Source organism: Xiphias gladius, chromosome 10, assembly GCF_016859285.1.
Source record: "Xiphias gladius isolate SHS-SW01 ecotype Sanya breed wild chromosome 10, ASM1685928v1, whole genome shotgun sequence".
Classification (NCBI taxonomy): domain Eukaryota; kingdom Metazoa; phylum Chordata; class Actinopteri; order Istiophoriformes; family Xiphiidae; genus Xiphias; species Xiphias gladius.
Genome location: NC_053409.1, coordinates 16,917,751 through 16,943,038, shown reverse-complemented (window position 1 = coordinate 16,943,038; position 25,288 = coordinate 16,917,751). Strand labels below are relative to the sequence as shown.

At 41.0% G+C, this 25,288-nt stretch overlaps 1 protein-coding gene across 4 annotated transcripts in view; it reads left to right on the top strand.

The window, feature by feature from the left end:
• cdin1 (CDAN1 interacting nuclease 1) overlaps nucleotides 1–23,176 on the top strand; it is a 56,861-nt gene extending 33,685 nt beyond the window's left edge. For all 4 annotated transcript variants that reach the window (XM_040136345.1, XM_040136344.1, XM_040136343.1 and 1 more), the window contains one exon: nucleotides 21,534–23,176. In XM_040136345.1, coding sequence (XP_039992279.1) covers nucleotides 21,534–21,690 — 157 coding nt within the window. In that variant the 3' untranslated portion in view covers nucleotides 21,691–23,176. The remainder of the gene's footprint in view (nucleotides 1–21,533) is intronic.
• Nucleotides 23,177–25,288: the final 2,112 nt, after the last annotated feature.

Here is a 25,288-nt window from a genome sequence, read left to right as displayed (position 1 = left end):
TTATGATGTTGATGAGAGGTGGCTTTTCAGGGGATACAAGGTTTTATGGTGGTGGAGTTTTTATGTACTTGTAGTTAACTTATAGGAAAAGTACTTATAGAAAATTATAGTTAGAGCTTCATTTCCTCTGTTTTTTGAAAGCACGAATATCAGTTTTCAAGGTAAAGCTTAAGTGTCTCTGACATTGCCTTCCTTCTATTTATAGTTATGGATACCCCATGTAGTGCTGGAACGTGGCCTCTTTTATTATTTCCTTTGTTATGACATCCTCTCTTAGAATATTCCACAGCTAGAAAAATAGCTATCCACAATGGTGGTTCCTTTAGGGCTTTGCAAGTGTTTGTTTTAGGGCACATCAGCACACAGAAGTGCAATGCTGGCCCCCAAAGCACAAGCAACTTGGAATATTAATGGCAAATGACAAGCTGGCTCTGATGCTTCAAGGATTTCATGCTTTTAAGGATGCACATTTGGGTGCATTGTTTAAGGCGTCTGGGGTGTAATCCGCACTCTCAGGTCTCCAGCAGCCTCAGGATTTAGCTCTGGTTAAGCCTCCATGTCTGCTATTTATTTTAGTAGGGTTGTATGTGTGCATTATCCAAATTTGTCATTTACCATTGAGTGTGAGAGCAGCTTTGACACGGGCGCTGTGTGTGTAACGAGGAGCGAGACAGAAAGCGGCACCCCAGCGATATATATCCCTCCTCCTGTCTTTCTGCTTGCCTGTGACACTATGAGATGGAGAAGAAAGCCTCAAGTAAAATGGGGTGCAAGCATGTCTTCTCCATGAATTCCTGTTTCGCTATGGAACTTTTTAAAAGATGAACGTACATTTTTTTGTCAGCTTTCATGATGTATGTCATCAGACTTAAAAAGACACACTCCCCCCCCCTTATTTTCTCAGTCTCACTGCCTTTTCCCCCTTCTCCTTCTTTTTACCTCTACAGTGACCTTCTGAGTTTAATTCCAGGAAGAAGTCAAGAGCATTTGTCAAACACACAGAAAGTAGTGGGTAAGGATTAGAAAGAGCTTTTTGTAAAATTCAGTCTAACGGCAGAATTTCGATAGCTTCCTTACCCTCAAAAGACATTCAGGTCTGCATAACACTCAATGTGTAAACTTGGAGTAATATTTTCTTGATGTGGAGATAGATAGCCTAGGCAAATAGATTGTACTCACAGTACATGATGATTGCTGTGTCTCACAAAGGCCTGTGTGTACACTTACTCCTCCTGAATAGCTTCACATTTGTAGAATGTTACAGAGAGATAACGGGAAATAGAAAGATCATTTTAGGGATGTTTGTTGTAATACAAAGTTTGTGCTCTTCTATTTAGCTGAATATTTTTGTTGAATCTATCGTAGAGGCTGATGATAATTTAAGAAGATTTTTATGAACACATTCTCCCCACATACACACACAACACATTTAAGCTCGGTAGACATAAAGCTACAACACAAATATTTAATGCTTCCTAGGACCTTTGGTTCATGAGGCCTTTTAAGTATTTAATTTCATTCACCTCCACAGCTGCTTCAAAAGCATCTTAATGCTGCCCAACTAAAGGGCTTAATTGCGTTTTAACATCTCTGTAGAAGGGGATGAAGGAGGCCAGGAGTCATCAGATGCATCCTCCAGTGTCTTCCCAAGGCCTAAGGAGAGCACTGGACCATGAGTCCTGTGGCCTGTCGCAGAAAATTAATGAGACCAGGAAAAGCTCTGAAAAAATAAGAAATTCTTTACTTCTTTAAAAAAAAAAAAAAAAATCCCAATTGAATGGGAACAATTTGGTCTTTTTTTCTATCATTCATATGGTCTGACATTGTGTTTTAAGGAATGGCATTGGGCATAGAGAAGGAGGGCTTTTACTTCTCCATATGTCACATGGATAGAGGTGGAATGCATATTTTAGTTCTGGATGTGAAAGTTAATGATATGACAAGTGTTAGGCAGCTTTATATGGAGGATAACGATTTCCTTGATGTTTTTTCTCTTTTTTTAATTGATTTGGTTAGGTTGACCAGTCTTACTGTAAGCATTGCTCCATGTATTCTATAGGCTACTGGTGCTCATTTTTAATAGTATTCTTCAAGATTAAATTGAACCTTTTAAGAGCTACTTTGGTTTAAATCGGCGGTCTTTCACATGCCACAAATTAATGGTTTATGGTAGCCAGTTTATCTTAGCTTTAACTTATAGATTGGACAGAAATGCCTTGTGTATTTCTGTAAACAGTATTTGTACTCACACCAAAAATAACTAGACTACTTTTACCAAATGACAGCCCAGAAAACAATGCTTCATATTTCTGCCTTTGTGTTTAAAGAGAAGCTCTGTGTGTACCAGATAATGTGCTGGTACTCATGGTCTGTGGAGGCCCATCAGTCACTGTGTGGAGCTGGTGGCTTGTGATAAGTGGTTCCTTATAGATAACCTAGACAGTAGGCTTCTTTTTATAGGCCCACTGTCCCTCACATAACCTTGTTTTTTTTTTTTTTAATACCACCTATGCTCATTTCCTTCCTTCCACTGATTTCATCTTCTTGTGTAGCTTTCAGACTTTTTTTCTGTACATTTAAATCATGTCCCAGTCTTCTCAGACAAGTAATCTGGAAAATACAAACTATCAGAAATATAATGTGCATACATTTGAGTTTATAGTATTTGTAGTCTTCAGTGCTATCCTTGCTCAGTTTGACCTCTGTGTGCATGTACTACAGAAAGATCTTGATAAAAAGCTTCTGGCGATTTACACCTAGAACAATGATTTAGAAAGTCAGAACAAAGTGTAAAGGGTTTCCCCTTTTTTTTTGTTACTTCCTCAGGTTTTTTTTCAACAATGCAGTAAATAAAGATACAACTTTACAGAATAACAAAATTATTGTAATCAAATGTGTAAAAATGTGCATCACCAGAACACTAATCAGTCTCTGTGTCTGTTCTACAGTAAATGACGTCAAAAGCAGCTATGCTGTTTTGAATTTATGCCCATTATTCAAAATTTTAGTTGGGACAGTATTTTTACATTTTTCATTCGCCATATGACCTCATTCATCTCCCAAAATAATGTTGATATATGGTTTGAATTGTTTGTTTCGGTATGTGAGACCTATATCTGATTGTACCTCATGGCAGTCATTTTGATTGATGTACCATAAGTAACTGAATTTAAACACCAGATGTAGAGGTATTTGTTTTTGTGAACTTTGCTTTATATTTCAATATTAATTCACTTCAGTGCATTGTTGCCAGAGACACTGAAAGAGATACAAGAATGTTGGAGTTCTCCCTCACTGGCCTGGCATTTGTTAAAGAGCTTCATCAGGACCCTCTTCCCTCATCTTTGTTCCCAGGCAGCCCTCTCCCTCTCCCAACTCTGGTTTGAGTTTCACGTCTCTCGGCGGTCTGATTGCCTGATAGCTTAAACATCTCTGCCTGCCTATCCCATAGTGGGAGTGTGTAATCAAAGACATATGAGGAGCCTGTGTCCAAGTGCTGACCTTCTGATTTTGCTCATCAATTGTAGGAGTTAATGTACAAGATCTATCAGGTCAACAAATTTGTCTTCCCAAGCTTTGTCAGGTCTATAAATGATCAGAAAAAAAATGCTTTTGGCCACTGCACCCTATTAAAACTCCTCAGACTAAGTGTGTGCTCAATATGACTGCTAATATATTCTTTCCTCTCTCTTGCGTTAATAATGCTAATCATTTTTTTTTTCCTTATTATGTATTTTAAATGAGCACGATAAACCAGACCTTTTTGACAAGGGCTTAAGGAGTTAACAGCGTAATGATAGGATCCAAATTCCATCTCCGTCCGCTGTCGATGTAACGTTTCATCATGCTGAAAGTTGAAATGTACGATACCCAACCCTTTCCTTTGGACTGATGCAAGTTAACAAAGGCATACATTTCTGAACAAATGAAATATAAACTCTGTGCAGAGTTTTAGGCTCTGAGCCACCCCCTTTGACTGGCCGCCACAGAGATGTCGGAGAAATGAATTTCTCATTTTGAGTGATATCTCTATCAGCTGGCACTTTGGCACCATGAATCTTCCCCCATGTTAAAACCAAAATCTGTCTCTTCAATGACTGCTGTGTGTTTTAAATGACCATTCTTATTTTTTGTAATGGGTGTCTGTGTGTCGTGGAGGTTACAAGTGAAAGGGCAGAATAGCACTGTCTGGCGAAAGGCCTCTGATAGAAAGTGCCACTTCAATTTGAGCACAGCTGCAGCTAAGCCTGGGCTGGCTCACTGTCCAGCCCGACACTTCACATTCTCTTCTCCTGCGTATGGAATGGATGTGAAAACTATTAACTTTAAACAGAGTTTTGGCCTGACCATTTCTGATCCCTTTCCCTTATTCATTGTTTATCTTCAGCTTGTTTTGTCAGGACAGCACACTGACAAAGACTGTCTCAGACACCATTTACATTTTGTTTATATAAGTTTGCTGTTCCTTTGTAGCCCTTTTTAAAAAAAACCTGGGCTCAACATTGATTCCAAAACAACATTGTGACTGCAATATACCCTTACTATTATATATCTATACTGTCATGCACAAATAAATTGCACCTTGCTTTACTTTTTAGATTACTTCTCCTTTGGACAGACCATTGTACTACAAACTGCACCTCTCCTAATTTGGTGATGAGGGTGTTTTAATAGTTTGAAGAGCTCTATCCCCAGAGCTACTGACAGTCTTCAGCCCCCCTGAGTACCTACTAAGGATGGAGCTTGCAGTTAGAGACAAGACTACTGGCTCTGTTTTTAAATATTTGTTGTGGTTTAAATTAGAAAGGGGATAAATTCTCTGAATAATGATCGCAAAACATTTAGTCTCAACTGCCCGGGTGAAGCAAAACACTCTTGAGTGAAACTTTGAACTACTCTTACGTTTTTTTTTCTCCCTCAGCCGTTTTGTTTTCAAATTGTAGCGCTGAGTTCATGGGAAACTCACTCTGAGGTTACCTGCGCCCCTGCAAAGTGATGGAAAAAAAGGATTACGGCCACAAGAATGTTTTTGCAGTTAGTTGAAATATTACTAACCTTGTCAAATGTCATTTTGAATGAGAAAGCAAATGTATTTTAATCAGGGTTTTAAAGGCGGGGCTTTTCAAACTGTGACTCTAGGAGAAAGGGGTCAGCTAATTGCAACGTTTGATGTCATGTTTGGTCTCTCTCTCCATTTTGATGCGACTGCCTGGAAGCATGCTCGCTCTCTCGCTGTGCTTTCTATGTCTCTCTCTATGTCACACACACACACTTTATCATATGCACAGTCAAATGGAAAAAACTACATAGAGGTCTCAGAGTTCTCAGTGCTGTAATCTTCATAAAGTCTTTGCTTTTACTTCCTGTCAGCCCTCCTCTCAACTTCAACCTCCAACCTCTCCTTGTATGCATCACTGAAAGTTTGGCCAGTCCACACAGACCTGACGGTGCTGAAATTTAAGAATCTAATTTATAATTTTTTTTGAATGAATGTTTGTGTGTGCTCTTCAGCGTATAAAGAGTAGGGATTGTCAATCCTAAATCTACAAGTCTCCTTGTTAAAATATGAAGCCCGCTTGGAAAGAAGGTATGTGCAAAGCATTCCCTACAAACCTAAAACAGTTTAATCCTCCAAACACACAATCCCAAATCTCTCTGGTTCTCATAATTACTATTTTAACAGGAGTGGTGGGGGGTATACATTGTAAATAATGTCTGACAAGGTAGGGTTAGTGTTTTTTTGTCGTGGCTTGTCTTTAATTATTTCTCATACTTCCTCCTGCCATAGATAAGGTCTCCTGGTGAACATAGCAAGGTGAGCGCTGGCACAGGGCCGTTATCGCCAGCATTGATTTAGGGCAAGAACCCAATGACGGAGGTCATTGTGCAGTAAAGCTATCCATCATTCAGGTTTGATTTCTGCTCAGACCTGTCTCCAAGTTGTCTGCACGTAGGTCGGCAGCTCACAAGGAGTAGAGGCCACTAGAGGGTTTTACTGGTTGGAAGTGTGATGTGGACGGTGTATTGAGATACTCTGGGTAATGCTTACTGTGTGTTAAGAGATGATAAGAATTAAGCATTTTAAGACTGTGATTACAGGTTTACTCGTATGTAGGAATGATGTTTACATATAATTTTAAAAGGTAACACTTTAAACTTAAAATTATCCTCCAATTATTGTATGGAATCCACAAACTATTTGTCTTACATTGAAAGATTTGATGTGCTTATAAAAAAATGTAGCCTTGAATTTTTTTTTCCACCAGTAGCTGATTGCCTGTCTTTCCCCAGTTTATTTTGCCACTAACTTAATTCTCCAAGTTTCCCAGACAGTTTCTGAATATGTGTGAGACACTCACATTTTCCCCAATTTAAAATTCAAGGTAGTACTGAGCCTGTGGTAAATAAATTTACAATCATAAACACAGGAGTTGAGTGTTTCTCCCTTTTGCTGGGGTGTTTTTTCAGATGTCTGAAGATGGGTATTTATTGCTGTTAATGTTATTCATGGCCTTCAGGTCTAGACTTGTAAGTTTTGGCTTAAATGTTCTATTTATCCTGACATCAAATTGGGGGGCTCGTATTTTCAAATATGCTGTGAGTCATATTATTGATTTGTCATGAAGATTATTTATTACACTTTTTTCACTAACTTCTGCAAAAGTTGGAAGCTGTTATAGATTCTCTTGGAGTGGTTGCATGTAAATGGCTGTAAACTGGCTGTGCTGAATCCTGAGGGGAACGGCACTCTTGCAGAATCTAAAGGTCTCTTTAGATATGCTGAAATAGCTAGTAAGGATGGTAGTGCTGCTCACTCCAACCTTCCAGAGGATAACTTAAGTAGCTAATTACACTTCAGTCTATAATCAAACCCATGTCAGGTTGTCTGAGAACCTGGATTTGTGTGGTGGATTTCAGTTAAATACAGGAGCAGCTTAAACATTTTATGGTTCTCTCCTCAAATTAAAGTTTTTTTCCCCTCAATCCCCTCTAAAATGTGTCATATCCCATTACACAAATTTGGATATGGTAAATTAGCAGGAAGAGGGCTTACGCTATGAATATGTTGACTTTTTTGTGCTGTGAGCAGAGGGTTAGCTTGCTGGGGGTTGGGGATATCTTTAACTCTAAAAAGTTGTCTTGAATTTTCTCCCCTTGGAAGATGATGTGTTTTTGCAATTCAAATATTTGCTCATTCTCTTCTCCATTGCAAAGCTCCCTTTGAAGCAGAAGAGTTCTATCAGGACCAATGACAGTGTGAGAGTGCAGCGTGACAGCGCAAGAGGCAGTGCTGGACTATTTCTAACTGCATATTTAAATAGCAAGGAAATCCAAAATCAAAAATGTATGCAAATGATGGCATGTTTTGCATGCTGATATTTTTATGATTTGGGGCTTGCATATTCAGGTGGTGTTCAGTATATGCCTAGCTTTAGCAAGATTAATCTGATTTACTTCATGGCTTCACCACATCCTTGATCTCCTTTGAAACAAACATTTCTGCCGGCAGAAGGCCTGCAGTTTGGCAGATTTACTTTTAATTAAAGCTTTGCTTAATGTTTTATTGACTGTTTTAAGTGGAAAGACATACTTATGGTCTTTGGCTTAATAGGAAAGTGTGTAGCCCAGAAAATCTCAATACTTGCTTCTGAAGAGGATTTTTCTCTATTGCACATTATGGAACACCTAACTGCCTGATCTCCTTTACAATCATCACAGCTGTATATGTTCCTCTTCTATCCTTCTTTGTGTTACGTGGGAAAGCTCATTTTCAAGTGAATGAAGATTTTAGATGTATTCATTATATTGAGCCTATGCACCATAACACTGTATGTGGGTGCCTTGGGAAATGTATGTGTAGCTGTTTATGCACTGAGCGAGATATCAAGACAAAGCCATCAAAATGGGCCTGAGACCTGTCTGCACTTCTTAAGGTATAGAAAATACAGTATAAAATAATTAATTGAATTGTCATCTGTGCAGCCCTTGCTCTCTGCACCCTATAATTCCAACCTCTTTCTCCCCCTTCCCCTCACCACATTTTTTCCCTTCTTTTTTTTCTAAACAGCAATTAATCTCATTTTTAGTCCAATTTCCAGCCCTCTGCTGGAGTCAGAGCGAGTCCCCTGTTTTGTTCCTATTTGGCTTGGTTCCTCTGCATAGTCATTAAGGGCCCAATTAATGTCACCCTTTAGCTGAAGAGTGCTCATTTTTATTGGGGAGCTGACAGTCACCGCCATGAGTGCCGCAGTGTAATATGCATTAATTGCCCCGTAACACTGGTAATTACCAGTTCTTCAAGCCTCTCAGTAAACTGTCATGCCCAGACACGACTGCTTTGAGATAGATTACTCATTAGGGGGACCTGCCCTGTTTTCCAATGGGGTCTCACTGGGTTGGCATAAAGACGAAAAAAATCTGGTGCTTGAACAAATAGTTGCCAAGAGCAATTTCCTATTACAACTTCCCGGTGACGGCTTTACTCTTTCTGTCTTTCCTTCTTTTTTCTTTCCTCAGATGGCATTCCAGCCGTCACTTGAGGTAAAGATCAGAAGTAGAGTTAGAGGTCCATCACAGATCTTGCTGATAGCAGTTGGTTTGTCTTCTTGTCCCAGTTTGACTCTTGAATGAAAAAATGCCTTGGGATTTCACCATTCAGCATATTGCGTTGGTTTTAACTGAATTCCTCTGTGTTGATGTATTTTGCTCTTTTTTTGCCTTTGTACAACATTGCCCTGAATGCCCAGAGACTAGCGTATAAGCACTGCATTGAAAGTGTCAGTATTGTTGCTTGATGTGGGGCATTTCAGAGATGCTGCACATAAGATCAAGGCAGTGTTGATGTGAAGTTCTTGTTCAAATATTGATGCTAACTTCTCTCAGCTCTTGTGTTTGAAAACCGTGGAGTCTCTGTTTTAAATATTAGCTTGTGCTTCACAGTTGCTGAAATGTGTCCTGCATCCCTGGAGAAAAAGAAATTGATAGTGAATGCAAATAGATGAATTTAAAGAAACGGTTAGAGGACAAAAGCTGATGATATCGTGTGGGTGTCACCATTGCTCTGCGATAAGATATTATAAAGGAGAGACCAAATCAAACAATGTTAGTTATCGCACATCCTCAGCACAGAAAGGTGGTGGCCTATTTAGTCACGCTAGAAACAATATTTAGATTTCACCACAGCTCTGTAAATGCTGCAACTGTGTGCTTGGCCGATTCCTCTCTGGTCCCTGTTCTTTCTTTCTTTCTGTTTTTTTTTTCAGAAGCACTTTTGTGTCCTTACCCATTAACCATAGCAAGAAATAGAACAGAATGTGAAGACCAGAAAAAACCCCTCTCACACACACACACACACAAACACACACGCACATGCACATGTACACAAAGGTGCTGCTTTTGTTTTATCTCCCTTATAGCACCTGCTTCAGGCAATCTGCTCCCACTCGTCTCAAATGAATTTTGTCACGGCCTTTCAGATTCTCAGCCAGCGATGCACTAATGAAAGGAGATAGTACAATTTGAACTGACCAGGTAGCAGCCGGCAGTGCACAGCTGAGAGCAAGGGATGGGGACACACCCCTCCTTGAAACAAAAGACAAGTCAACCGTCCGCTGATATACCCATTACCCCTCTCATGATTACCCTACAGACCTTGTTGTGTGAGTGTGTGTGCCAGTGTACGCTTGTGCATGCGTTTATCTGTTTGTGTTGGTCGAGCACTTTTCGAATTGTTTATGACAGGCTTAATTGGGCTAATTGAAGACATTAAGATTACCTGTCAGCTGTGTGTATCCAGACTCCCTATCTGTCTGACAACTCCTGACAAGTGAGGGACCCTGTAGCATCCGTCATGATGGAGCATCCCCAGGCCGTAATAGGGACAATAGGGGCCACTCTAATTTGATGTAGACAGCCTTAGCTGCGTGTATCAGCCTCTGTGTGTGTGTGTGTGTGTGTGTGTGTGTGTGTGTGTGTGTGTGTGTGTGTGTGTGTGTGTGTGTGTGTGTGTGTGTGTGTGTGTGTGTGTGTGTGTGTTAAGTGTAAGGGAGAGTTGGGGGCTCTGTGCATGGCCAGGCTAATGGAGTCCCCTTTGGCAATGTGACAAAGTGATGAGGCAGTCTGAGGGGAAAAGTGAAAGGGGTCTTCAAGTGTTTAAGGACATGAGAGGGAAGGTGCTTGGGGTGACGGCCCTCAAAGTTTGAGTGACAAGAGAGGAGCGCTGACATCTGTGTGTCTGTGTGGCTGTGGACTATGACCAATACTGCTTTGTCAGAGACACACAAACTTGGGGACGGACCAAAATGTAATTGATGAGATTGGGTAACACTGTTCTGCATATGTGTGCATTCTGTCATTTACTGCAGTTACAGAACATGATTAATCATAAATATCATGCACATACTGTATAAATGTATAAATATATAGTCTATATTTGTTCTTAAATCGAACAGTCTCAGTGGAAATGTAGTCTAGTCATTGAATTTTTTCCTTCTCTGAATTTTTGAAGGCACAGATATATTCATAGATCAGGAGTGCGAGATCTTCAGCAGAGCACAGTCCTACCTTCTTAGGGTGAGGGAATGTGCCTCTGCATATCTGTATCAACCCACCCTCCCTTTTCTCCCCACTCTCCTCTCCTGTGTGGGCATTGTGTGGGGCTTTGCAGTCATCGCTATGACAGATCAACGCTGTCAGCCCAGGAGATCCCTCTGTTTGTTTGTTCTCCTCCAAAAGGGGTTAAACTGTCAAGTTGACAACTCACGAGACCCTTAGACTCTGCCCTACCGCCTCTCCCCATCTCGTTCTCTCTCTCCCCATGGTTCCCTCCCCTCCGTCCACCTTCATCCCCAAACGAGTGAAAATCAATACCAGATTGCCTGAGGAGCACTGTTTGGTGTGGGCCTGACCCCTAGATGTCCCCCACTCTGCTTCTTTCATTACATGTAGCCCAGTATTTAACTTCCATCCTGATCCCTCGCCTAATTAGTTTTGATAAGCTCTGAGTCTCTCTCTCTCTCTCTCTCTCTCTCTCTCTCTCTCTCTCGCTCTCTCTCGCTCTCGCGCTCTCTCTCTCTCTCGCTCTCTCTCTCTTACATGTGCACTCACACCGCAAACACACATGGACATCTTGCTCTCTTGCCCTTTGAAGGTACACTCTGGGCTGGGAGTAATAAAAAGACAAATCCCAACACGCGCACAGAAGCCCTCAGCGATTCCTGAGCTAGGATTTTTGTTTTGTTTGCATAGCAAATTTTTAAAAACTACAATGAAATTAGATTTGCACCACAGATCAACAGTGAAAACATTGGGTATATCCTGTGCTAATGGTGCTCTGTGGTGAGTCTGTTAGCTCTGTGGTTTTCCATGAGGCCTCTTTGTCAGATTCTGTCTCTGTTTAGTTGTTCAATTCTGTCAAAAAAGTAGCTGTTGAAATTATACAAAAGATACAAACTGGTTCTTTAAAAATTTCCTTATACTAAACCTGATGAATAATTGAGTGGCACATACACAGAGAACAGTTCCAAGGGTCTGTCTGCTGGAGGTCTGTGTGTGTGTGTATATGTGTGTGGTTTTTTTTGTTGTTTTTTTTTGTACCACCCACTTGTCCAGGTGCCGCCACTGCGCCGGCTGGCCCGTCGACCACTGACAAGCCCCAACGACATGTCGGCTCTCCTGCTCAGCTCTCCCCAGGGGCTAAAATTACCCTCAGGAATGTAAACAGACAGCCGAGTAAGCATCTGACTTTCTGTGGCCCTTCGCCTGTGTCCATCTCCAAATTTCCCCTCCAAACTGGGACAGTTCCATTTTGGACTCAGAGGCCAAGGTTGATGGCGAGGATACCTTAACCTACAATTTGTTGTTTGTCACAGCAGTTCTTTGTTCAAGTAATAGCACTAATACAGTTTTTCTGTGTCTGGTGATGATAATCATATTGGGGGACTCCAAATGTTCCATGCAACAGCTGAAAAAGAAATATCTTATTTTTCCTTTTTCTCTTCATATCTTGCTTCCCTTCTTCATTTTAGCAGAGAGATGGGCATTCACACCAATTCATTAGGTGTGTGAGGTAGCTGTAAGCGGTGGAGACTGGGTGAAGAAGTTCACTGGGCCGGGTGCTGACATGTTGATTTAGTGGTGGTAACACGACTGCACTTCCAAAGGTGCTGATTTGGACGAAAGCCAGGTCTCTTTTTCTCCCAGGGAGACATTAGAGGCCACACTCTAATTTTGGGGCAGGGTTCTGCTCATGGATGCAGAGGCCAGGAGGCCCTACACAACAAACATTCACACCTGCCATTCCGGGCCTAACTTTTGATTCAGCCCTTGCTGATGTGGCAGTAGAGTTAAAGGTATTAAATTGATTTCTGAAATGGAACCTATAGACAGTTTTGCTTTTTCAGAATATAAATATAAAGAATATAAATGCAAGTTCCTTTGCAGAATAAAGAACAATTAAGTTTGACATAAAGAATATAGAAAGTGCATTCTTCACTTTGTAAAAATGTCTCTTGGCTATGTTTAATTTTATCTATTATATATTTGTTGGAAACAGGAATATTTCCTAATTTTTCTGCCTTCAGTAATATTAGGTATGCTTAAAAGTATGTTTAAAATAGAGCCCCGGCCTTCATTGTCTTTATATACATTAATATTTAAATGTCTATGTTTTGTTTGTAACCTGACTTTTCAATTCATTTCAGTTCAGTTTTATTTATATAGCGCCAAATCATAACATACATTACAAGGCACTTTACAGAGTAAGGTCAAGACCTTACAATATTATAGAGAGAAATCCAATAGTACCCACCATGAGGAAACACTTGGCGACAGCGGAGAGGAAAAACTCCCTTTAACAGGAAGAAACCGACAAAATCGGCAGTCATCTGCCTCAACCGGTTGGGGAGAGATGAGAAAGGGGGGAGAGAGGGAGAGAGAGGAGAGAGACCAGGAACAGCTTTATATACTGTTGTATTCAAGCACTGGTGGTTATAATGGTAATAATAGTAGTGAAACCTATAGATGTAATAGTGTTATTAATAATAACAGCAGCAATGATAGCAGTGCCAGATAATAATAATAATAATAATAATAATAATAATAATAATTGCACTTGTGTGTAAACAAAGAATTTGACGACAACATATGAATTCCTGCATTTAAGCCATAAAAACAATAATAGTAATTATGATAATAATGAAGATGATGATGATGATGAGTGTGTAGTAGTGGCAGATCCAGATCCTGCAGCTCTGGAGTCAAAGATACCTGCAAAATGAGGACAAGGACGAATTACGGGAGAGAAAAGACAGAAGTTTTTATGACATGTAGCAGTGTGTTATAAATGTATGGGGATGGAGAGAGAGAGCGACAGAGAGGAAAAAAAGGGAGAAGAAGTGGTCAGTGCATCATGGGAGTTACCCTCAGCCTATAGTAGCATAACTAAGGAATGGCTCAGGGCTCACCTGAGCCATCCCTAACCATAAACCTTATCAAAGAGGAAGATTTTAAGCCTACACTTAAATGTAGAGAGGGTGAGATCCAAACTGGGAGCTGGCTCCACAGGAGCCACATAGCTGCAGAATCTGCCTCCCATTCTACTCTTGGAAACTCTAGGAACCACGAGTAAGCCTGCATTTTTAGAATGAAGTGTTCTATTGTGAAAATAGGGTACTATGAGGTCTTAGATACGATGGCGCTTGGTCATTATGGGCTTTTTTCATAAGGAGAAGGATTTTGAATTCTATTCTGGATTTTACAGGGAGCCAATTTAGAGAAGCTAACGGGAGAAATATAACCTCTTTTTCGAGTTCCTGTCACCACTCGCACTGCAGCATTTTGGATCAACTGAAGGCTTTTCACAGAGTTATTGAGACATCCTGATAATAAAGAATTACAGTAGTCTAGTCTAAATGCTTGGATGAGTTCTGCATCCTTTTGAGACAGGATCTTTCTAATTTTCACAATATTGCACAGGTGGAAGAAGGCTGTCCAAGAGACTTGTTTTATGTGTGAGGCAAGGGACATGTCCGTGTCAAAAATGACTTCAAGGTTCCTTAGAGTAGAATTGGAGCCCAAGCTAATGCCATCCAAAGTAACTATATGATTAGATAATGTTTTTCTGAGGTGTTTAGGGCCAAGTACAAAAACTTAAGTTTTGTCTGAATTCAGAAGTAAAAAAAATGCAGGTCATCCAGGCCTTTAGGTCTTTAAGACATTCCTGTAGTTTGACTACCTGGTTTGTTTCATCCTGCTTCATAAATAAATAAAGCTGGGTGTCATCTGCTTAGCAATGGCAATTTATGTGGTGCTTCCTGATAATATTGCCTAAAGGAAGCACATATAGGGTGAAAAGTATCGGTCCTAGCACAGAGCCCTGTGGAAGTCCATGACTAACTTTTGCGTGCATGGAAGAGTAATTTTTAACATGAACAAACTGGAATCTGTCTGATAAATAAGACTGAAAGCAGCCTAGTGCGGGTGCTTCAATCCCAATGACATGTTCCAGTCTCTGAAATAAAATCTTGCAATTGATGGTGTCAAAGGCAGCACTAAGATCAAGCAGGACAAATACAGAGACGAGTCCATGCAGCATCATGTGCAACTTGCTTGTGAGAGAGTGTTCCAGGTGCTGTTGCGTTGTGTGTGTGTGGCTGTTTATATGTTTATTTCAATTGCATATGTGTAAGCCAAACGGCCACCTATCAGGCACACATCCTGTGACCTCACATATAAACATGATATCATCCATACATATACACACATAACACTGTTCCTCTGCTGGACACATCAGGTTTGCAGGCGCCCAGTCAGGCTGACGCTGCCCCAGCGAGGGCAGATAGGGTTACAGTACAAACTGTTGTTGATTAGGGCTGTGCCTGTAGTGGGGGGATCATCCTAAATTGAAAACACATTAGCCGCCAGGGGTAAGGGCAGGATTAGGACCAGGGCTGCGCGGGGCAAGGAGCAGTGGCAGACACAAAATGGCCGTCCCGCGGCCTGCTTTTGACTCTTTTTCCCCAGAGACAGGTGGCAATTATCGGCCAGGGCTGCTGGGAGTTCACAATAACAGGTTAAAGGAGCATGTATCCCCCTGACGCTGTGGTCCTCTGTCTGCATAGCCTCCCAGCCCCCAGCCTGTTCGCCTGCCTCTGCGGGGAGCTTCCTGTCTCAAAGCAGAACTTACAGGCATGCAGGCTTATCAAGGGCCAGAGGTTCTCTCTGGACAGATCCCCAAATTAGCACTGTGGCTAGTGTTTGGCTTAGGAGACTAATAAGCCTCATCTGAAAACAGTGACAGCTTCAGAGGCATTTTTTCTTATTATCTTATTTTTAATTCCGATTTTAGAAATAATGAGGGTCATCTTAATTGTTAGCAGTGTGTGCATTTAAAATGTATTTTCAGTCATCCAGACTCAAAGACATGATTATTGCCTACTCATGATTTCAGTGAAGTACTTGCAGAGGAGACACCATTTGCAGCCATTGCCATAATAAAATTTAATAATATCAGTATCAGGTGTTAATGAATACCCACTCAGTGTGTCATAGCTGAAGAGATCAAACCATTTTCGTGATATAGAGGGTCATTATAGAGAATGGGGAGTCGATATCTGAGAAAAGATCAGGTGAGCTCTGACCATTTGAATGTTAACCCTTACACAGCCAGAGAATAACACAGAGACAGAGCATTTTTATCATTACATTCACATTATAAAGGGGGAATTTAAAAGTGATGCTGTTTGCAAAAGAGGAATGATGCACAGAAAGTTTTTGTCTGAAGTACAAGTTGTTCCACAACTCCAACCTCGCTTTGATATGGATTGTTCTGGTGTCATCACAGAGCTGTCATCGGAAGGTTGTTTTGTTGTATGCATTGTCTTTGGTGCTGTTTAGACCAGCTTCTGAACACTAAACAGACAAAGGCAAAGCCAGACCACACCTTGTTTGGTTTCACTCCACATCCAAAGCAGACCAGAGTGTGTCAAAGTGCGTTGGACCGTGACTCGGTAGATCTGAGAGGGGACCAGCACACATTACACGCACACAACGCACACTTGTCCCTCAGATATGTGTTGCTAATGTGGTAGGCGACATGCTCACTTAAGGGACTCAACTAGTTCCAAACACTGATTAAGACTCCTCCCTTTGGCTGGAGGATGTTTGGGAAGCATGATATTGTACAAACAGAACCTAACCACGACCAAATGCTGCTTTGAAGCAGTGCTTTCTGTGTCTTACTATTGTACCATCAAAATAAAAATAAGGTTGAGGCTTATTAGCTCATTCACATAATCAGGCAATAGCCAAGTTATCAATCCGCTGATTGATATAGATTCTGTCAGATTGTGTCTGTGTGTGTAAGGTGATAAGATTTAGGTTAATGTGAGAGGGTGGCTGAGGAGATAGGTCAGAGAAAGTGATCATTCTTTAGTGGGAGATAAAGACTGCAGTGTCACATAGTACAGTGAAGGCTTGGGGAGAGTTTTAGGGTAATAAAATAAAGATAATAAATAACTAATTCATACATTTTGTTATTCAGGAAAAAGTCAAATAACAAGTGCAAAGTTGGGTGTAATTGGTATTTTCAAATGGTTCTTATACTTTGTTTTAACCAACTTTTGGTTGATCACAAATTTTGGATTTTGCTATGAGTACCATGAGGTTAACAGTTATCACAGCAGGTTTTTCTGCTCAATGCTGCATTATAGTGAGAGATGATTCAACGGTATATAGGGAAAAAAATGTCATTATAATTGATTTTGTCAATATCGCACAGTCCTAGTGGACAGGTAGACTTAAAGAAGTGTTAAAGAATATAAAGTTGTGATTTTTGGATGGCATTATCTTTGATGCTACAGTCAGCACAGTTCCCACTTGCTCATGCAAAAATTGGAGGTGGTATATCTTTCAGTGAAGTATAACATAGTATTCCTGAGCTGAAAGTGGATCACGCTGAGCTTTGACAAATTGTATGGCGGGTCGGAGAGCTGAGGGCAGGTCCTACCACAGAGCTTACGGTGGTTGCTATAGATTAAACATTGGAATCCTCCTCTCTCTGTTGTGTTGGTATCCTGCATCGGTGAGCATAAATGAGCTCTTGCTAACATACAACTCACAACACACTGACTGGACCTGATCTCCCACACCCTTCAAACTCACACATTACACCTCTACATTTCTATGTTAAACCTAGCACTACACTATGCAAACATACAATACATACGCACAAAACGTTCTCTCTACCTCCAACAGCGACAAAGACGAACCACATCCATGTCACGTTCCATTTCCATACCCCATCAATAGAAAACATAAAAACATCTGGGAGAATTACACCTGGTTGAAGATGTTTTATTTTTCATTGCCCTCTATTCCACCTTAATTACAATGTTTGTGTCGGTTTGGGCAGCGTTCAGCTGTGTGCTTTGGCTGCCATGTATTTGTGTTTTACATACCTGAGCAGAGTTGAACTTTTTTTCTTGCTCATGAAAACAAAGAAAAAAGAAAAGAAAAAAACAGGGAGGTTGAGAGGACAGAAGGTGTTCTCTTCTTAGCTTTACTCATGTTAATAACTTTTCTGTGGGAGGCTAACTCTTCCATTCATCTGCTATTATTTATGGACAGTAGGATGTGTAGTTTGTGGCAAGGGATTATATACCTCCCTGTTCGAGGACACCCCTCCAGCCAGAGTCTGCCTTTAAATATCCTAAATTTGTGCGCGGAAGCTTGTGTTATCATGACCGTCTTTATCAACAGGCCGGCTGACTTTCTACAAACAGCCACTGCAGAGCCATTAAAATACACAAGCTGGATGTACAATGATCAGCTGCAGTGTCATATCAACTAGCATACAGGCCCTGGGTCACTGCCCCCCTTTCAAAACTCTACACATACAAACACATCACACAACCACTATCTGACCCTGTAAATAAACTCCTGTAGGCAGCTGCTAATAACAAAGACTGATCTTGAAAAAACAGGCCATTTGTCACTAATACTCACATTTTCTCTCTCGTGCTATGTACACAGTTCTTCTGTCTCCAACACAGAGACTTTTATTCATGTATACCTCTCAGTGCTCTCTGTCTTAAAAGAAGTTGAGCAGGTTCCATATCTGCATTTCAGGGAGCAGCGAAATGACTGACTAAAGCTAATGTTTGGCAGTGCTTTAGTGGGCCTACCTTGTGACCTGATGTATGGATGCTGAAAACAAAGAGGTCTTTGTGGGGAGACCTCGGAGACAGAGTTCACCCTCAGGTAGAGGCTTAAGCTGTCTAAATCATTGCTGGGGCGTTTGTTTAAAATGGGTCAGCGTGGTATGTAAAATGAAGTGAGTGTGTTGTAAAGTCGAGTGTAAATTCACCTTGATTTTATTGATAATCCATCATGTCGTGTAATGTGTTTTGGCAGAAGTGCTCGGCCCCTAGTTTTAGTGAAGCTTTTTCTCACCAAATGTGGCAGATCAAATTAACCTGGATCTGTGTGTTTGGTAGAAAGGTTGAACTATGAGGTTTGTTTTTTTTTTTTTTTTTTGGGGGGGGGCTGTCTTACCTCCAGCAACCTTAAACTTCTCATTAAATGAGAAGGCAGATATAAAATCAAGAAAGTAAATTTGCACATACTTTGCAGATTATAGTTTTGTACTTTAGCTTTAGCAGTTCATATTTTTACTAGTGGTCTCTGTATGTACGGGTAGGACATTTAAAATACAAAGATTTCCTTCTGTTCTTAGCTCTTTGTGACACTCGCCTGGCTGTGTGTGTGCAGCCACACACTAATAACACTCTCTCTTCTCCATTCAAGGGTTTTTATTCCTGAGTGCCTTGCTCTCATTAAGCTGCAGTAGTAAGCTGCTTGGCACCTGCTTCAAATGTGACCACCACCCGCTCATTAACACTAACGAAAGCATGGCTGGCAGCCGCAATCCACGCCCAGGCTCGTCAAGTGGCCCACTCGATAAAATTAGCTACATTTCACAAACAATTTCACCAACTCGTTACGTAGTTAGATGTTTATTGGGAGATGGCTGACTCTGACTTTGAGGTGGTGTGTGTAATAAGCACACGCCAGGTTAAGATGAGCCAGCCCACATAATAAACCATAATTTGCCAACAAATTCAAACTGAACTTTCATTCACTTCCTCAGGCGTTACAATACACAAGCTTCAGAGGGATTATATAGTAATATATAAGGCATCATACTGTATACCATACATTTACAATTGATTTTTACAGCGTCTGGATGCTGCTTGGAACTTTTTCCTTAAGAATCTCAACCCTGTGGCCGTCAGGCTCAGTCTCTGCCCCCTGACCGTTGACTTCCCCCTCTGTGTTATTGTTTCTATTCCCAGTCTCAGATTTTTTTTTCCTCAAGGTCCCTGCAGTATTCACTTGCATTAATTCTGAGTAGGATAAAACGTCCATATAGTTTCTTCAGGGTATGGAAAGGCCTTGGTGACACGGCTCCCCTGTGTTTATAATTTTGCTTGTTTCAATTTGTGCTCGGCCTCCCCTGACAGACTGGGAACATGATGTATCGTACACCACTGCCTTATCTGTTGATGTACAGTTTTAACCTTTTCAGAAGGTTGCCTCTCTTCACTCTGAGCGAACCGTTCTTTCTTTTCTCCCCTTTTCTGCCTCACCTCCCCATCCAGAGCACAAGAAATACATACAGCACGGCAGCTGAATAAAAAGAAGAGCATAACCCCTTTTCTAAAGTCATCTAATGTAAATGTTTAGGTTTTGTTTCCATAACATTTCCATATTAAGAGTTGGCAGCCTTGTGCTGCAGTGGACCATGGAGCGATGAGAGTTTGGGGGCTTGAGCTTTGTGCGATGCTGAGAGGCTTAGCTACATGTGTGACATTGTGTTGAACTTGCAGTGTGCATCTGTGTGCTTTCTCCAGGGCTGTTAGCTTTGGCCTGTTTGCTCATAGATACAGCACAGTAAATCACACACTGTAAAATGCAGAATGTGGGGATGGGGTGCAGAAGCATGTACTGCTGAAAGGGCCTCTTGGGGGGGGTGTGTGTGTATAGTCGCATATTTTTTTCGTGCATGTGTCAGTCTCCATACAAGTACTGTATGTAGAAACATGCACTGCCTCAGGGCGCAGTCAACACATTACATAAGTACATACATATACCTGGCAATGTCACTACAGCTGATTCTTGCACTGCCATTTATAATTTATATGGTTAAAATTCCTTGTCAAAATTTAAGGTCAACCATCTAGGTATTTATAATAATCTCATAAATTATATCCGCACAAAAAACTAAGGATTCCCATAACAATTATATAAATAACACCATAGGGTGTTTGAGTCAGTATTTTAATATGAAATGATTGAACACGGGTTCAAGGTTTTATGCACTTTACCTTGGAGCTGAACTTCTGCTGCTCTCTGTGGCCCTTTGGCTAGCTTCCTGTCTAGGTCTTTAGAGGCCCCACAACATTGTTAAATGTCTGAGGATAGAGTGTCTGGGACCAAAGCACTGTCAGCTCCCTGAATCTGGTCTTGCATGTGGTAACCGGGGTGCTCTCTATTCAGAGTTCAACTGTGACATGTCTTTATGCATGGCAGCTAATGTTCAAAGAATAGCTATGATCTATATGAGGCAGAGAGGGGCCACCGGTGGCTCTTTGGGGCATAATAAATAGCTTGAAAGATGATTTATTGCCTTTCTGAGGAGAAGTAGTGAAATAACGTTGCACATTCCCAGTGAAGAAGTCCTCCACTTTAATTGTTTCTGCACCTTTTAGCAGACCTTCAGGTGTACAGTAACTACAGTGTCCGTAAGACACGGTAGCAGCAAAATGATAAGAGACTGATGAGACCAAAAGACAGAAGAAAGGATAAAAGTAAAAACACCTTACATTTAAATAGTCTGAACTTGATTGCTCCATTGCTTGGCAAGTCATTATTTATAGCTCTTAGGAGCTACAATGCTTGCCAACTATGTCAAAGTTGGTTTGGCTTTCAAAGTGAATGTGAATGAAACAGCTGGACACTGTTGGACTGGCTAACATTAACCACCAGATGCGGTGTGTTTAAGACTTTGTGTTGAACTCTCTGTGCTCTGCTATGTGCCAAGGCCTTCTGATGACAGGATCCGGAGGCTTTGGTGTAGAGCTTTGTTATTTCACAGATTATTGTTATTTCTCCGCCATTGTAATGTGATCGAGTGTGTATCACCCTGTCAGAAAGATCTTAATCTTCCTGGCGGCTTTTTTGTTTGATTCAGCACAAGTTTCCTGGATGTTGATCAAAGTAAAATACCTAAGTGACTTTATCGCTCATAGATCAATCTCACTGCTGTTCCATCTTTTTATCTCTTCACTAACTTATTCCTGCATTTTTGTTAGCCTTCCAAATCCAAAGTCAACAGCCATAAGCATTTTGCAGATCTAAATTTGAAAGCGACTGCATAACTCATTGATTACTTCTTCAGAACTCTCTGACATGATAGCAATGATGTACTAGCCATACTAACCGGCCGGCTTTGTTTCTTTTATTTTGCACCACAGGTTTGGTCCAGGCCTTGTGATCTACTGGTATGGTTTCATAGGAGAGCTGGACTGCCAGAGAGACAGAGGTATCCTACTCAAAGACTGTTTCCCTACGGACATTGTCACCCTGTGCCATGCTACCAAGCAGGACCAACCGCCACAAGAGTCAGAGTAAAGACAAAGACTGAAAGACGAGAAGCAGAGCAAAAAAAAAAAAAAAAAAGTAAAGATGGGAGGATGAATGGCTGGAAAGAAAGAGGAAGACAAGGAGGCAGGAAGGGTAAGAACACTGAACTATGCAGCGGTGGATAACTAGATCCGGAAGCAATTTCGTATTCCTGCAGTGTGAGACTTCTGGCAAAAAATCTGCCCTGAACTCCACCTGACCCTCTGTCTCTGTCTGTCTCTCCCTTTCTTCCTCTCTTTCAATGCCCCAAAGCTGCAACATGTAAATACACACCAGCACTCTGTATATCTGACAGCACAGGGTCAGATTCATACCTGTGTGTGAAAACACAGTCTTGGAGGTTTTTCCTGGTTATGGTCGGCTCCTGGCCCCTGGATGGCCTCTTGCAATGGACAGCCAGGGTGAGAGCCAGGGCCAAAGCAGGACATGAGCCCCTTCCTTATCACACCCAAAGCCCTGGCCTTTGTCACTCTTTCCTCCTCCATTACATAGGCAGATAAGCGAGGTGCGGTCTGGGTGGACGCCTGTCTCTCACCTGCGTCACTCAGTGCCCTCTCACTCCCTCTCCGGGGAGGTAAACAGGATCATTTCTGATTAAAACTGGCCTCACTGTGACCCTTTTCACATCAAATTATAAAATGTATTGAGGGTTGGAGCAGGGGTTCACACCACAACTAAATTTCATCACAAAATTACTATCAACACAATGTATCCGCTTATTTCACGGGAGTTATCCTAATTAACTATATTTCAGTAACTATAAATTAATTAACTATACATCCTCACATTTTGTAAGACTTTTTCACGCAGCTCCCATTAACCTCATGTGCCAACAATTCTCCTCAACTTGTTTGCATGGTGTTGATTATAGGAAAGGTTTAGTCATATTTCAGATATTTCAAATTATACTTATAGTCTGTCCTGCAGTTAATGCTTTGGTTAATCGATAGCCAACAAAACATCAGAAAAATCCCCAAAAATGGCCGTCACAGTTTCCCAACCAAAAAGCCAAAGATATTCAATTTACGATGACCCAAATCAAAGAAAAGAGGTATGAAGTATGAGAAGCCTGTTTAACATGTCTGCTACACAAATGACAATGATAAATTGATTATCAAAATTCTTGCCAATTCATTTACTAAGAATTAATTAGATAAAGTAACTAATTGTTTCGGCAATGATCATAGTTCACCAGCCTAGTCTGAACCGAATATGTCCTAAACCATGAAGCTGTGTCGGCTAACATGTTGCTAACCTCAATTAGGAAGCCAAGAAGCCTGAAGTTACAGTGTTCTCCACAAAAGGGATTAAGGCAGAGCCAGAGAGCTAAGGTCACAGTCAAATAAAATGCAAATTAATTAGCTCTATATCACCTCCATGAGTGCACTGTAGGATTGCAAAAAAATATTCAGTCCTTGTTGTGTTCTGTGCCACATTTTACACTGTGATAATTTAACAGAAATTATCTATTGTACAGTGCAATTTTTTATATGTTTATTATAAATAATAAAAATGTTTTGATAAATTGTTTTTAATTTATTCTTGTTATGAATATTAATAGCAAATATTTGATATGCTTATTATATATTTATTTAACTTAAGCTATGTGAGTGGCTACAGGTACATAGCAACACCTGATTTCCATGTTAAGGTGAGTGACCATCCAGCAGTTGTCTGTTTCACATCTTTACAACCCCAGTAGCTTTTATGAGCAGATACTAATGGAAGAAACACAGCTGGGCTAGGGGAACCAGAAGTGAACATAAAGTTGAGTGATGCTTTTAGGGGCAGATATGCACTGCCTATAGGGGGTCTCTGTCTTGTCCTCTTCCTTACTGTACACAAAATGATAAGAGGGAAGAAAACGAAAGGATGAAGAACCTGCCACAACCTCAGAGGAGGCATTTTATAATAATCTTTTAACACATATTGCGTCTTCTAACTGTTGTAATATTGAAACTGACTAAAGCAAAGAATTTATTTTTCGCTTCCTAATATTACAGAGGCTTCATAGCTGGCCATCGGCCCCCACCTACTGTTCTGCAGAGGAGCAGAGCAGGCCTCAGGTGAAAAATACAGTAAGGTATGAATAAAGGGATGTTCTCTCCTCATCTTCACTACAGTGTAATCATTCCCAAAGCTGAGCCACTCCTCTTATGTTGCTGAAGAGAAAAAGAAACTCCCCCATACTGAATAAAAAGAAGTGTTTCTATGTTTGTTCTGCACAGTAATGCACCGCTCACACAGTTAGAGAGATATGGTATGTGGGGTTAAATACCACTAAAGTGTTGCTTGATTTGTTACCCTTAAACCTCTAACCCTCAGCCGGCTCCCATCTAGGCCTTGATCCCTCCACGAGGAGGCCAGTGGGTCAACACGGGGTCGCCAGGCGGCCATGGCTTCCTCTGTCAGGCCCCCCTGCTCCATGTGGTACAAAACAACTGTCCCCATGTGTCCAGTTAAACTCAGCCCTATTGCCTGGCCACGGAATGCTTAGACATCAGTTTATGGCTCCTGTTGGACACAAAAACAGAGCTATTTTACTCAGGGAGGGAAAATTCTCTGTTGAATAAGAACAGAAAAAAATGAAAAACAGCAGATTCAGTTCCTCTCAAGTTTCAAGCCTTCCTGTCATTGTTTTCTAAGATGGCTGTCGCACAAAAGAGGAGCCAGGGTCAACTCCTATAAATTAGGTTCTGCACACAATGCAAACTAAATACAGCTTTTTTTAAACCTACTTCAAAGGCAAGGGCCGACATCACCATCAGCTGACAAGATTTCCATGATGTGAGTGCAAATATAGAAAAAAAAAAAAGCTTCCATCTGATGATATTTTAACAGCCAGATGTCTTTATTTTGTGTTTTCCTTGCCCTCGTCCCCCACCTCTTTTTTAGATTCATTGTTCTTGTCACAACAATGGGGCACTCAAGTGCTCTCCAAATAAAGCCAGTTCAGAGAGGTTGCTTCCTGGGGCCAGGAACAACAGAGTTCTGGAGAAATTTGATCCTCGAGAGGCATCCAGGAAGAACGAGATTCAACATACAGTATTTTTTCATTGAAGACATTTTTTGACTTATAATAATACATGAGTATTAATGATATTCAAATTTTGTGTGATGGAGAAAAAATTGAAAGCACATTATCATTCACGTCATTTCTGTGACAATATTGCCAGGAAACAACATGCAAAACAATTGAGTTACACATTTTATTAAATATTGTAATATTGGTTACAATTCTTAAATCTGTGACTCCATGTTTCAAATTTGATTGATGCGGTTTACAGCATTCACTGTCCGGCCCCTGCCCACAGGCTATTGGAAATCCACTATACACTCAGATGTACATCTTGGCCCAATCTCTTCCAGACCCTGCTGTTTTATGTCTCCTCAGCCAAGCTGCTAGACAGACGACTGAGATGCAGAAAGGACAGAACCAGAGAGAGACGGAAGGCTAGGTTCTATCCCTCCAGCAGACCACCAAACGAACTTCCTCCACGCTCCTGTGTTATTTATGTGTAGAGAGCTCTGGCCTGTTTCTGCCCCAGGCAGCACAGTGCTTTTAGTAGGGATCCTCTCAGCCTCC